Source organism: Triticum aestivum, chromosome 2A (assembly GCF_018294505.1).
Source record: "Triticum aestivum cultivar Chinese Spring chromosome 2A, IWGSC CS RefSeq v2.1, whole genome shotgun sequence".
NCBI classification, from domain to species: domain Eukaryota; kingdom Viridiplantae; phylum Streptophyta; class Magnoliopsida; order Poales; family Poaceae; genus Triticum; species Triticum aestivum.
In genome coordinates, this window is record NC_057797.1 from 39,046,417 (window position 1) to 39,061,997 (window position 15,581).

The window sequence follows — 15,581 nt, forward strand, 5'->3', positions numbered from 1 at the left end:
CTAAAATTTTGAGATAAGCCCTATAAACTGGAAAGGAGGGAGTAATATATTAGCATAAAGTAAACTGTTTTCGTCTCTATTTTGAATTCACATGAACTTTGGTTAATATGGTATATACAAAAACCTTCCTTATATTGTATGATACCAAAACAAATTATAAATCCATATTGTATTTACCGAAATACTTATACAATATATACCTAAAATCATATTTATGAAACCAAACAAACCGGAAGACATGTCTCATGTCCATTATCTGCCACCCTATATATGTGTTTCCAACGAATTAACATGCATATTATTCCTAACGTGGTAGTTGCCGAGTACTCATGATCTCGCCAGTTTCGTGATCTGGTTGCTTTGTGAATAAGGTAAAAAAATCTGCGTACCTGCCCAGTCTATTGCATGGAACATGAGCATTTTCTGTCTTGCAGATAATAAGCCGTGCCCAACAATTATGCTAGCCTAGGAAACAATTAACTGGTCGTCCTCGTCAGAAATTACACAAAACAAATAGAACATACCTGATCAAAATTAGAATCTCTGGAGAAAATAAAATAAATTGCATATTATCCTTAGAACCTGAAAAAAGAAGTCGAATCGGTTAGTATTCTTATAAAACCATCAAATTAGGCCCAAGATAGAACATGAGAAACAAAATGCACATATAAGATAGGCGTCAGAAGCACAATCCAAGTATAAGGCATCACAAAAAACGAACTGGATTGAAAGATAACTTTTTCTTTACTCGTACCATGGGTCACACCATAAAAAAATGAGTTCAGCATATAACAATAGGCTTCAGAAATGAAACATCACGGTATACATTTACTCTCAGCAATACTCACAGCTCACAATGCTACTGTTATGCATACCAGAAACCTTGGTTACCACCTGTTGCAAATGGCAATGAAATTTTTGAGAGTGAACAACTGTATCGTTTAGTGGACCAACATTATTCATAGAAGTGAAGCTGAATAAAGAGGACACATGATAGATTAAACTGTGGGTTTTATTGTTTTATCGAGGACAAACTGATTGTAAACCACACATGGTTTCTTAAGAGATTAAGCTACACAGCACATGAAGACTCCTGGTTACTTGTGTCAACATTATTGGTTTCATGCATTTGAAAGTTGCAACAAAAGGCATGCGTAATCAGGAAAAAAGATGCCACTGTATACCAGAAAACATTGGTGCACCTAATTCACAAATAAAATTATCTTTAGTAGATTTTTATGATTTCAAAAGGCACTATGACACCATCTAGAAGATGCATATACTTCAGCTGGCACCTTTGTTTTATATCATTTAGAATGTCCTGTGAAATCTCAATCACTTGTCTCACCAATATTTATCTATGACAAAGAGTATGAGGCAACTTGTTCAAACCAATCATATGGAATTCAACTATTGGAATCTCCTACGGGTCTATCACATCAAAACCAACGAACACGAAAACTTTCTCAAAGACACGTGTCATGCTCCCCTCTTTTTTCTTTATTTCTACTGAAGTCCCGCTGTTACAAAATTCAGGACCAGCTGCACATATACATGCAGCGAGCCGGACCAGTGAATATCCTACCCAACGGCCAAAGCAACCTAAACCTGCTCGCAGAGAACTCTAATCCAACCTGGACATAGCCTGCTACTAACACAACTACATGGCCAAAGTGCAATACCTAGCTGGACATCACCTAGCTCAATATGACACAATTTAGCAACACGTATACATAGGCAAGTAATAATCCTAGCCGGACTATTATACTGGACTGATCAATAGAGGCCAGGGGTTTCAACCTCCTTTCTGAAAAAAAATCAAATAACAGTAGAAATATAAACCTAGCTAACAACTAATCAAGATTATGCTGACATCGACCATGGAGTTGCATATATAAAATATAATCAGGCCAAATCGAGTAGGCAATTAAGGCCGGGCAATAGACAACATCGGAAAAATTAAAGAATATACCTAATTTCAACATCCTCTATCATGCATGTTCAGATCTTTCTTCATAGTTGAGTCGACATGAAAGCAACCACTGCAAGGCTGAACACCTGCATCAAACTTTATTTCACTTAGGACTGAAATTTTCATCTGCCATGGATATTTTTGTAGAGTACTACATTGAATAAGAACGGCAAGCTAGAGGAGCACTACTTTAAAGCATCAAAACAAATCACGGTTCAAAATTTCTATGTACAGTGATCTGCAACACGCATGTGTGGTAGCATGTCTTCAAGTAATCGATCGCATCAGCGTGTAATAATTTATCCATCTCCATGGTTCTATATAATTAACTATAACATTAGAGACAACACAAAATAGATCCGTAAGAAAGTAGGAAACCTATAAACCAAACATTACTCTGAACTTCGCCCAAACTTCAGGTTTTGCCACCCGGATCATGTCATGCGAGCTAGGGCAGCAGAGCAAGACGTAGCCATAATCAAATTCGCTAGGATGATCTTACTTTTGGAGTCAAGAAAGAGCAAAATATTCCTGGTCCTTCAGCCATGTCAGAGAGAGAGAGAGAGAGAGAGAGAGAGAGAGAGAGGAGGAGGAGGAGGAGGAGGATGGTAGCAGGAGGAAGAGGTGAAAGCCTATCCGCCATGACCTGGTGCAATTAGATTTGCTGCTGGATCTAACATACCGTGGATGAGAAGAACTAAAGGAGAAAAGAGATGCCAGCGGGGGGAGACACACCGGGGTTTTGTCCAATGGGTAGAATAGAACGCATGGACTCTGTATATTGTAATTATGTACAGGCTTGGTCAGGTACGTGTGCCGGCTGTTGTATTAGATCTTTTTTTTGTGAGGGGGCTGTTGTATTAGATCTTAACCATTAGACTTATTTTTAGGATCTAAAGGGATTAGTTTTTTTCCATTTGGTTTACAACCGAGGAAATTATCTTTTTCTGGCTGAGGATTTTATGATTAGATCTACACCGTAATAATTCGGTCCAACCAGATGAACGTCTCGTAAAATCTAATTAATGTGGTAATTACTTGGGAGTCTGTAATTAGTATAGGTATAGACTTCAGAGCAAAGCTTTGTTGTTCAAGACAACACTGCTGATATGATGTATGCATGTGAGAGGAATGTTCAAGGATCAAGCAGGAGCACTAGAAGAGGAACAACAAAGGAGAGCGGAGAATGAAGTAGTGAATCAGATTCTGATGACTCGGATTATGACCCAGAGCTTGTTGATAGTGACTATGACCTGGAGGTTGGTGATGTTGATTTGGTCAATGAAGATGCTTATGGTAATGATGAGAAGAAAGGGAGAACGAAAGGAAACAGCTAGCAGAAGAGCCCAATTCTGAAGATGATAGTCTAGAATTGCCAGATTCAGATGACGAAGAAATGAAGTTCAACTTCAAACATTTCACTAAATAGGATTTGAACGAGCCCAAGTTTCATGTGGGGTAGGTTTTCTCATCTGTTGCACTGCTAACACATGCAATTAGGGAGTATAGTTGCAAGGAGAGACTGCAAATCACATTTCCCAAAAATGACAAAACAAGAATTGGAGCAAAGTGCAATGATGGATGCCCATGGTATTTATATGCTTCTTATGATAATAGAACAAGGGGTATAATGGTTAAAACATTTAAAGATGAGCACACATGCAGTAAGAAGTGGCATGTTAAGCTTTCACTACCAAATACATAGCTAGCAAATTTGTTGATAAGATAAGGGCAGGTGAGAAGATTTCTCTTAAGGGTGTAGGGTCGATGGTTTAGCAAGACTGGAACATGAAGGTGCACAGGCAAAAGCTTTGGAGGGCAAGGAAAATAGCATTCAACATTATCTATGGAGATGACATAAAGCAATACAACTTGTTGTGGGATTATGCAGCAGAATTAAGGAGATCAAACCCTGGCAGTTCATTCTTTTTGGAAGTTGCTGATGATGGCCAATTCCAGAAGTGTTATTTTTCATTTGAGGCATGTAAGAGGGGTTTTCTTTCAGCTTGTAGGCCTGTTATTTTCTTAGATGGTTGTCACCTGAAAACTCATTTTGGAGGCATTATGTTGACTGCAATAGGAATGGGTCCTAATGACTGTATCTATCCCGTGGCCTTTGCTGTTGTAGAAATTGAAAACACAAAATCTTGGAGATGGTTCTTGAGTGCTCTAAAAGTAGACCTTGGCATTTTCAACACCTCACGTTGGACAGTCATGTCTGACAAGCAAAAGGTAAGCAACTATAAATAATGCTTATGAATGTTCTTTATATATGACATTGATTATGAACATTTGTTCTTTTCTATGACAATGCCTATGAACAATTGTTCTTTTACATGACAATGTTTAGGAATTTTATTTTTGTTTTACTATAGTGCTTGCAAATAGTTGTTCTCATTTCTAAAATGGTTATTAATATTTGTTCACATAATAGGGTTTAATTAAGGCAGTTAGAGAACACTTGAGTGATTCTGAGCATAGATATTGTGTGAGACATATCTGGCAGAATTTCACTAAAACTTTTAAAGGAGAAATATCGAAAAACCAATTATGGAGATGTGCTAGAAGTACAACTCATGGTCAGTGGAGAGAGAACATGGATAGAATGCCACTTCTTAATAAAGATGCTCATGATTGGTTAGAGGAATTAGACCCTAAAACATGGGTGAGGGGATTTCAAAGTGATTTCCCCAACTGTGATGTGCTATTGAACAATAATTGTGAAGTGTTCAATAAGTATATTTTGGAAGCAAGAGAACTCCCCCTTTTGAGCATGATTCAGAGGGTAAAAGGGCAGTTGATGGGAAGAATCTATAGTAAGAAGATGGAGTCAGAAACTTGGCCTGGAACCATATGTCCCAAAATCAGGAAAAGATTGCAAAGGCATATTGATGTTGCAAACACTTGCCATGCAGATCCTGTTGATTTGGGTGTGTTTGAAGCGCAAGACAGAAATAGGTAGTTCAGTGTGGACATCAGGTTGAGGAAATGTAGTTGCAAAAGGTGGGATTTAACTGGAATTCCTTGCTGTCATGGAGTGGCAGCTATGAGACATGAAAAAATTCCACCAGAATCAATGGTCCACCAATGTTACTCTATTGAGACTTACCGCAAGGCCTGTGAGCGCATTATATTGCCATGCAAAGATGCAAGTGAGTGGCAGAAAATGTATGGAAGATAAGTGCTTCCTCCATAAAACAAAGAATGGCAGGAGGAGAAAGAATAGAAGACAACAACCTGAAGAGAAAGAGGGCGGGGCGGGGAGGAAAGTTGGTAGAGGTGGAGCTATTATGCATTGCGGTTATTGTGGACTTGCAGGACATAATATAGGTGGATGCAAAGATTTTAAATTGGGCTTAAAGCCGAAAAGGAAATTGGCAAAGAAGAAAGTAAGAGCAGAGCCTGAAATTTCCTCCTCGGACTAAGAATATGTGGCCATGACACAGATAATTAACATGAGCAAAACATTTACCTATTTATGCAAATTACTGTACATGAGCAAGATTTACCTATTTGTGCAAATGTGCATGAGCAGGAGGAGAACATGCAAACTATGGGTTTTTCTCAGCAAGAAGCACCTAATTATGAGGCAGAGATCATTACTACCTTACTGGAAGAGGTACAATTACTTTCACACTATCATGCACTTACTATTTCATTCTTTTCTTACGGCCATGCAATGCACTCGTTATTTCATTTTTTTTCACTGCCATGTAATGAGCATTTCATTTGGTTTTAATGTTGTCAGAGTGTTGCAAGCCAGACCATGGATCCACCTGATGCAGGACCTTTACCATCTTCTTCATTTATTGAAGAAAATGTCCCGAGCCACCCCCCTCAGCAGCAAACGACTGTAACAAAAGAGGTTAATGTTCATAGAAAAGGAGAGGTTCTAGCTCTTGCAAAACTAAGAGCGGCAACTGAAAAAGAGAGATTGTAGATAAAGCAAAGTTTGAAGCAGCTATGGCCAAGATAAGAGAAGAAGAGCAAAAGATTTTGCATGCTGCGGAGAAAAGGAGAGAAGAGGTTGTAGCAAAAAAGCTAGAACTAGAGGAGAAGAAGAAAGCTGTGTTGAGAGAGAAACAGTTGGCAGCTGAAGAAAAAAGAAAACAAATTGAAGAAAGGAAAATAAAAAAATAGCCGTGCAACAAGAGAATAGAGCACTTGCAGATGCCAAAAGGAATGCTCTACAAGCTAGAAAGAAGGAAGCAAACGAAGCAAAAATTAAGAGGGCTGTTGTTGATGAGAAGAGACAACAAGTTGAAGTTGCACGAAGAGAAGAAGAAATGGAATTTCTAATATTCCAGGCAGAGGAGCAAGAAAGGATCAGAGGTTTTCATGAGAGAGAGGAGCACTCAAGGGAGCAGTCCTGGTAGGGTCAAGTTCAAATGCAAGGCACATACAAGGACGGAGCCAGCAATTTGATATAGGGGGGGGGGGGGCGAGTTCCTAACTTGAGCTCTTACATACTAATGAGCTTCGACCCAGCCCAAAAATATTAACACCGTGTAAATGGCCAAAACTGAAACTATGTTTTCATTGATGTAAACACTAGAAGACTACCAAATTGTCCATCTTCGACTAGACAACTTCATTTTGTATTAAATTTATACGGAAAAATTGGTACGATGTACTACAAATTATTGATTCCAATCTGATTTTCATGTCCATCAATCAACGGTCATTTATTTTAGACAAAATTAATTAAAATATTTGAAGTTGATGAGAGGGGTCGTACCATGGAGGCAGAGGAAGTCATGCATCTTTAGGTCCATGGTGGCTCCTTGTGATAGTGCTTCCCCTAATCCACTTTATGATGGCTAAAACAATGATCATGCTGATAATCACCTTCAGCAGAACTAGGGTTGTTCTCTTGGATAGGTTGCACATCGTTTGCGTTTGCATCATGTTCACATGGCTGACAGCTTGAACCAATTGGCATAAAAAACTATGAATTGATTTATCTCTCTTCATCTTCATGTCAACACGAACACAATTAGAGAATCAAAAATTTCCTAATTAGTTTTCCTTGTATGTAGTTCTACGATCACATAAGTATATTATAAGACACAAACTCATCTAATCCTAAAAAATAAACTAACCCTTTTCCTCGCTTGGTTGCTGTCGGCCGGCCGGAATGTGCCTATGGATCTGCGCGACGGCGCTTGCCTGTCGCCTTCCCTTCTTGGAGGTAGATGATCTACTAGGCGGCGGCAATAGCGGTGGCGGCGGCAGCATCAGCGAGTAGGTTTTTCCGATCGCAGGAAGCCAGGAACTAGCATATTGGAAACAAGCGACCAGAGGAAACTACCGTGTACGTGCGACGTGCGTGAGCGTGGGTCCTTCTGTTTCACGGTATATTTGGGCCTTTGACTAGTCTAGCCCCCCCCCCCCCCCCCCCCCCCCTCGTCCCCCCTTGGAATCATCCTTGGGCACATACATGGTAAAAGATTGGCAAGAGAGAAGTCAACAAGCGGAAGAACGAAACAAGAGATAAGCTGAGGAGGCAAATAGACAAGCCATGCATGACACATCAGCATTCCAGGGAACGGAAAGCACTTCGGATCAGACGCATCAGCCAAAAAGACCATATTTCAGTCTGCCAAGAACTGGTTTTAAGAAACCAAGGAGAACAAGCATGTTCGATATATTTAGGGATGAGAGATGAGCATGCGAAATGATGTGTGGTGTCTTAACTAGCAGCACTATCTTTTACTTTGCTTTCATGCATTTATGATATGGTCGTGTCATGAACCTCTAGTTTACATACTGTTGTCTTTGGTGTGCAAACTGTTGTCTTTTGTGTCATGTATGCAAAACATGTATGATATGTTGAAGAACATGTTGTGTTCTGTTTTTTCCTGTGTATTTTGTGTCATTTCTGCTAGGCGAGTGAACTGATGTTAAATTGGTGCACAGCATGTATTCAACTACTGAACTGGAGTTAAATTGGTACAGATCACATACTGAAATGGTCTGTGTTGTCCTTCTCAGGCACGCCATTTTATTATAGTAGTCAATAAAACAAATCTGAATTATACATGGTCCAAATTCAAAGGATTGCTCAAAGCAATTGTTTTGTGTGTGTAAACTTGGACACACTGATTGTTTATGTTCTTCTGATAGATCAGCCAACTGATCAGCTGTGAATTGCCAGTTAAAACGAGTGCTGCAAAAGATCGTTTACAATTGAACTACCAGCATACAGAAGCTGCAAAAGATCGTTCATAAGCTATAAAAGTTCATCCAGAACCTGCCAGATAGAATAAAAATGCATACCATTCAGAACATCTTACATTGCATAGCATTCTGGCACAAGGTAACATCACATTGTATGACATCTCAGTTCATCAGCAGAACATAGCAAATAAACTGACAATTTCCAATGTCAAAGGATCAACTACTGAACTCCAGTGCCACAGCAAACCATCTTCTTCAGTACACATCAGAGCCGCCGGCGTCGCCGACTCGCCGAAAGCACAAAAGCCTGCTGTGGAGAGCCTCCAGCACGTCCATCCCTGGAGTGCACGAGGATCACACGCGTGGTCTCCGAGCTCCGGCGCCGTGCTTGTGTCTGTGCCTGAGGCGCACAACCTCGAGCCACCGGCGTCGTGCGTGCGTGCGGTGCACAACGTCCAGCCGCTGCTCCGAGCCGCCGGCGTCGTGCGTGCGTGCGGCGCACATCGTCCAGCCGCTGCTCCCAACCACCAGCGTTGTGCGTGCGTGCGGCCCGCAGCCTCGCCCTGCTCGACCGGCGCGGTGCGTGCGGCGCACAACCACGCCGCGACCGTGGAGAGACCCACGCTGCCACCGGCGTCGGAGAGGATTTGGGATTAAGGGTTAGGGATTTTCGGGTTGGAGGGGAAATTTGACTTTCCCGAGCAGCCACGATCTGATTTAAGCGGTCCGGCTGGACCCGCTTGCGAGGATGACGTGGCACCCGTCTCTGCGCCTAGCGTATGCTGAAACGTATGCAGGACCGTATGTGTAGCATAATGGCAAGTATGAGGACCGTTTTGGAGCGATCCACAAGTCACGGGACTGTTTTGGAGATTAATTTGCCACGGCTTCATCCCAGCACTTGGGGCACGTGATATACTTTGTGATATGCAATTCACAGACAAGGATCGTGCCACAATCATTACTATCATGTGGGCTATCTGGGTGTCTCACAACAGAAGGACTCATGATCAGGAGATCATTGATCCAGCTACCTCGGTTCGGCGTATTCGTGAGGACCTGGCATTGCTGGACATTCCCCGACAGAGCTTCATACCGCTGCCGGGTCATGGTTGGCGGCCCCCTGAAGGAAACCTTGTAAAGATCAACACTCAACACTGATGTTGCAATACACCGCGATGCTAGCAATGCCGACATGGGGGGAGTAGCCCGCTCTTCCTCGACATTCCTGGGCGCATGGTGCAAACCCCATCTTGGGGTCACGGATCCTTTCATTGCTGAAGTGCTCTCCTTACGCGCAGGCGTCATCTTCGCGAAGCTTCGAGGCTACACGCACGTGCGACTGGAATCCGACTGTCTGGCAAGTATGAGGACCGTTTCGGAGCGATCCACAAGTCACAGGACTGTTTTGGAGCAGGCCGACGAGTTCCAGGACCGTGCGTGTAATTTACTCCCAATAGGACGTATGGGTATTCAAGTTACATGAAAAAGTGATGTGAATAACCATTTAAAGTCCCTCTTGCTTTTGCAATGTTGAGAGTTACAGCAAAACAGTGCGGTCTCAAGAACATTACGGTGAGCCAACAGTCAGATAAACCAGAAGTCAAGGCGGTTGGGCACAATCGGTTTTATAATAACGTGGTTTATTCATCGATTAACTACGAATGTCCGATCCTTACAGCAGACACTATCACCCTTGAGTTGATCGAGAACATGGGCTGGGCATTCGAACAAAAAGGCAGCGCGCAACAGTCCGTGAAAGTGAAACCAGAGGAGATGAGCAGAGAAGAAGGCTTACATGAGAAAGGCAAGCACAGCTATGGTTCCTGCCAGCCATGCCTTGAAATTGCAGTAGCACTCTAGGGCAATTCATTGCTCTGCGTAAATCACCGCCAACCAATCACATCATATATACATGCAGCTAAACCCAGACAAATTAAAGAAAACAGCCGTCGGTTTTGGCAGCAACAGGTCAAGTCCGCAGCATGTGTGTGTGCAGCAACTAAGCCTAGTAACATGCATATAACGAGTGAATCTATCTATGCACAGTAGAGACACCCGGATGTACTGTGCGGGTTCATAAGATACGACGCCGACATTGATATGCCATTCTCTGCAAATACTGGCACGAGGCCAGGTCTCATCATTAACCATCCTTTTCCTTCAATATGAACTGAAACACTTCAAAATTGTTATTGTGTATAACATGACTGAATTAATTGAAACATACGTGCAATTAACTAGTTTAGACTGTAAAGTATGGAATACAATTCCTGCAATCAAATAATACGAACTTGGCGCAGGTAACTATCAAGGTCCTGTCGAACAGTAGGTATGTCGCTCCTCCATGCAAAGCTAAGTTGAGCTTCTGACGAAGCTTTGCCACCTTTCAGTATTAAACTTTTCATGGTGTTGATACGCTCATCCCTCAATTTACTACCGTGCAATATTTGCATGGCCCTCAGAGCTTTTGCTCCAGCCATAAGGAAACTTGCAAATTGCACCTCCCCTATAGTTCCATAATACCCATGAAGTTCCACATATTTGAGATGCTCGTTTAGGCAGATAATTGTATCAGCTGCTGGTTGCCACTGTCCAAACGCATGTTTATCCGTCCATTCAAAGGCGAGGCACTGTGACCATTAAGACAAATGATCAATTAAGCTATTCTAAAATCTAATAAAAAAATGAGGTAAAAATTTATATGCTACAATGAACCAACTAACAGTAATAAGTAGAAAACATTCATATTCTAGATGCCAGTTTAACTTAGGTAACCAGCTAAAAATTTGGAACGGCATGACATTACAGCTGTAAAGCCTTAGAACCATATATTTTTTGTCCTATAAACAAGGTAACTCCAAAATCAACAATTACCCAGCCAAAAATCAGTCAGTGGAACAACCCTTGTAACAGATTTTCAGTTCGCACTAAAGCACTCTTTAATTTACTCCCTCCTTCCCAAAACTATAGGAGCCTAAGCTTTTCCAGAAAATCCCAAGATGTAAGGCGTGTTACTACCTCCATCCGGGTTTATTAGCTAGGCCCCCTTGTATTTTGGTTCGAACTTTGACCATCAACAAAACTAACAAAATAATTATATATGATACAAAAAGCATATTGTTGGTTTTGTATTTGCTAGCTCTTAGCCCACACTAGTTTCTCTCTTACGACTAGTCGGAAATGATCACTAATCATGGGTTCCAGTTAGAACTAGCGCTTGGTGCGCTAGATGGACCTGGCCATCTACTGTTTTCATGGATCAGTCAACCACGTCTGGTAGGATATCATGGAGGAATCGTTAATAACCATGCGCCTGAGTAACAACCAGCCATGCTCTAATTTCCGTGCCAAAATCTTACACGCCTTAGATAATGGGAAAGGAGTAATATTTCAAGAAAATAGCACATTTGTGGCGAACAATCCTGGTAAAAAAACAATTTGTAATCTTAACTCTCTAACTAATAATAAAGCGGCTATTGCTTCTGGCGGTACGTCATCGAAATTGACCCAAAAGTTGCAATATATTACCCACCAATGTCACTTATAAGTGATAAAAAATGTTTCACACAGGGAATCCCTGCATGGGCCGGTCCATGTCTGAGCAGCCTGTTATTTAATTTTTTTGTCGTTTTCCTTTTTCGTCTTTCTTCTTTCTACTTTAAATAATTTCGGACTTTAAAAAGTTCCAAAAATGAAAAGAAATGTGAATTTAGAATAAATGTTTTGTCAATTCAGAAGATGTTTGGGAAATTTTTTTTAAAATTGCATATTCAAAAAAATGTTCGCAATTTTGGAAAAAAATGTTCATGATTTTTTTTAAGTTCACGTATTAAAAAATATTAATGAAATTGAACAAAATTTTGAATTTCAAAAAATGTTCACGAATTGAAAAATATCCTAAAAATTAACAAACTGTTCATGACTTGCAAAATAGTTTATTGATTCAAAAAATGTTCGATAAATCAAAAAAATGTTTGTGAATTACAAAAATTGTTCCACTAACTTCCAAAATAATGTTCATTGATTCTAGAAATGTTCGCCCCTTCAAGAAAAATGTTCATAATTTTTTTCTATTTTGCAAATAGTATAAAATGTTCATGAATTCAAAAAATGTTCATGATTCTGTAAAAATGTTCAAGAATTTGAACAATTCTCACAATTTCAGATATGTTCACGAGTTTAAAAAAAATGTTCAGGATTTTCAAAATTGTTCGCAATTTCGCAAAAATGAGAGTGATAGTGTATCTCAGTGATGTAGCGAAATGTGGTCATGGCCATTGAAGATTATAACTTTTTTTCTCCCATCGCAAAGCACGCTAAGAAAATACGAATTTGTAAAAAAATAAACGGTTATGTTTGTCCGTTTATGGTCATAGCAAAACTGATAAGGTTAAGTAGTTTCAACAGACCACTTGTGCACTGAATTTTCTTTCCAAAAATATCAGAAAAATGGATTTTAAAAAAAGAAAGGAAGTGAACACAGGAATGTAATGTGTGTGAAAGATAAAGGAAGGAAAAATCCTATCGCGAGCTTGTGCACCATGCATATTAAGTTTACCTAGCATTTTAAGACATATTTGAGCTAAACTCTGATGCCGTACTTGCCAACTAATATTAGTAAGGGGCCCCTCTAAAACTTGCCTACAGCAATCAAATGATCAGATCTACAGTTAGTTCTCCAAACTTAGAATGAAAACAAAATATCTAGTGGTGATTTCAGTAAACCTAGATACCGATTATGGAGCAGTATACTTTGCCCAGATAGAAAATAGATTTTCGAGACAAACATGCAAATAAATGAAAACAAAATGTCTAGTGGTGATTTAAGGAAAACTTAATATGTTGGTAAATACACAGAGAGAATTTGGCAAATGATTTAAGCCAGGCTCTTTTAGTCTAGAAAAATAGACGCCGAAACTTGAGAAGGGCATTGCATACCCAAATCTGAAGAACTTGCAAACAGGGGAACAAGCTTAACATGTTGGTAGCCTTCCTCAGTTCTTCACCATCACTAAATTTCATGTTGAGGATCAGTGTTGTAATGATGGATACTGACATCTGCATAAAAAAAAGAACACTTGCATGAAGTTTATATACACATGGAACCCCACAAATCAAAGCTAAGCATGTAGGTATCTATACCTTAGGCGTAATCACAAAGTTGGGCGAGTGCAGCATTGGAAGTGTGAGAGCAACCTTCCGGACCTTAGGAGGAAGGGCATCTTTTACAAAGATGTCGGGACATAGCCGCCATATGTCCGCATATAAGAGCACAATGCTTTCAAGATTAGGTGTTCCGCTGAAAGAGACCTTTTCAAGTGGGACGTGTGGCCTGATGTACACCTCGACGAGATTACGTGAGCAAGGGACGAGGCGGCGAAGGTTATGGACTCTGAAGAGCTGTAGCTTCCGCAGGGCTAGACAGCCGGCGATCATAGAGTGCAACGATGTCTCGGGAATCACCACATTGGACAAGTGTAGATAATGCAGGCTATGCAAAGGCAGGGTTACTCCAAGTTGAGGGTCAAGGCAACAGCAATGCAATTCCAAATGTCGGAGAACATTAGCACTGAACCTTAGGAGGTCGCGAGGGAGCGGCGGGTGCGCGGCATGCGGCACGAACTTGAGCACGAGGCTGTCGTTGATGCGCTGGTTGGATAGGATTTGCAGCCAGCTGGAGGTGGCCTTGTGCGCGGAGATGGTGGCGTGGAAGCGGTGGATAGGCCCATCGCTGTGGGAGGAAAGGATGCGCAAGATTGACTGGCCGTCAGAGCCAAGATTCCTATTGCTGCCGTCAAGGTCTAGGTCGAGCGGCACCGACGGCCAGATGCGTCGCCAGCGGCGGGAGAGAACCATGGTGCAGGCTGCGTTCTTGACAGGGAGGAGGGAGACGATGTTGCCCAGCAGGCAGTCAGGGAGAAGGCTAATGCGGTCACCCTCCTCTGCCTCCATCGTCGTTGGCCCCAAAGGGGTTGGGGTGTCAGGCAGGGGGAACAAAACAGATCTAATTCTGCCTTGGATCGTTGTGGACGCGGTTCGATCTTGATGAAACGGTGAAAATCCAAGAAATCGAACAAAGGCTGACTGCCTTTTTATTACTGCTATATACAGTATAATATAGTCCGGCTACTGCTCCAATCCTGGAATACTTCGGATTAGAAACCGTATCCGCTCCGTCCACCGCTACATATCATTCTTGGAAGTGATAGCTCATACCAATTAAAAGACACGGATCCAACTCCAGGGAGGGCATCCGCAGCAGCAGCCACCTCAACGCCTCCGCTACTCCGCCGATGCAATCACTGGAACACCAGATCCGCCGCCTCCGTCGTCGGAGACGCGGCTTCGGCTTCGGCTTCGGCTTCAGGTCAGAAGCCGCCGCCGATACGTCTCCGTGTAGATCTAAAGACAGAGTGTGGGTTGGGGGATGCGACCTCGAAAAGGCCGGCCAAGTGAAGGTGGTGACGAAAGGGGCGCAGAGGTGGGGGAGCGGCGGAGGAGTCGGGTTAGATCTCCTTGCCTTAGAGCATCTCCAACAGCCGCGCTATGCGTCGCGCGCAAAAAACCTGTTTGCCGCGCGCGCTTCGACTGGTTTGGCACGCCCGCCTGCGCTGGCTTCAGCAGCCGCGCTATAATGCAGCGCGCGCGCCGCTCCAGTAGAGCGCAAAAATACAGCGCGCGCCGCACAAACCACATATACATAGCAAAAATGATCAAACAAACAAAATAAATCAACAATAAATAGTTCAATTTCGTTATCATTACAACTCAAACAAATAGTTTATCATTCAGTACAACAAATGCAATAAACACAACAAATAGTTCATGAACAATACAATGTCGAATGCAGATATCATCATGCTCTTTGTCGTCCATGCCATGCCCACCACTCTTCAATCAAATCATTCTGAAGTTCATTGTACGTTGATTGACGCCGAATGGCATGATAGCAGGCAATAAAACGGGCTACCCTTTCAGCCTTCCGTCGCACTCGCACGGGATTTCACAAAAGCTCATACTGTAAGTAGTCTAAATCTTGGCCACGCTCATTCTCAATGATCATGTTGTGCATGATCACACAAGCGTGCATGATGTACCAAAGCATTTTTTGATCCCAAAATCTAGCCGATCCTCTCACAATAGCAAATTGGGCTTGCAAAATCCCAAATGCTCTCTCCACATCTTTTCTAGCCGCCGCATGAGCATTGTGGAAGTCAAGATATTTCTTACCTTCCGGCTTTTTCAACGGCTTCACGAAGGTTTGCCACTTTGGATAGATGTCATCCACTAGATAATAGCTATAGTTGTACGTACGGTCATTTGCTACAAACTGCACCGGTGGCAACTCACCGTTTGCAATCTTATTCATCAGTGGTGACCGGTTGACAACATTGATGTCATTCAAAGATCCAGGCATTCCAAAGAA

The 15,581-nt window shown here is 41.9% G+C and overlaps 1 protein-coding gene across 2 annotated transcripts; it reads right to left on the minus strand.

Annotated features, from left to right (window-relative positions):
• Nucleotides 1-10,295: 10,295 nt before the first annotated feature.
• On the minus strand, nt 10,296-14,685 carry LOC123187283 (putative F-box/FBD/LRR-repeat protein At4g13965). Of its 2 annotated transcripts, XM_044599097.1 has the most exons (4): nt 14,372-14,682; nt 13,298-14,295; nt 13,094-13,213; nt 10,296-10,785 (listed from the first exon to the last, which is right to left on the minus strand). In XM_044599097.1, the coding sequence occupies exons 2-4, from the start codon at nt 14,105-14,107 to the stop codon at nt 10,432-10,434; spliced, it is 1,284 nt and encodes a 427-aa protein (XP_044455032.1). In that variant the 5' UTR covers nt 14,108-14,295; nt 14,372-14,682; the 3' UTR covers nt 10,296-10,431. The 2 variants fall into 2 exon arrangements, with proteins under 2 accessions (XP_044455032.1, XP_044455031.1); XM_044599096.1 differs by having other exon boundaries at nt 13,298-14,685.
• Nucleotides 14,686-15,581: the final 896 nt, after the last annotated feature.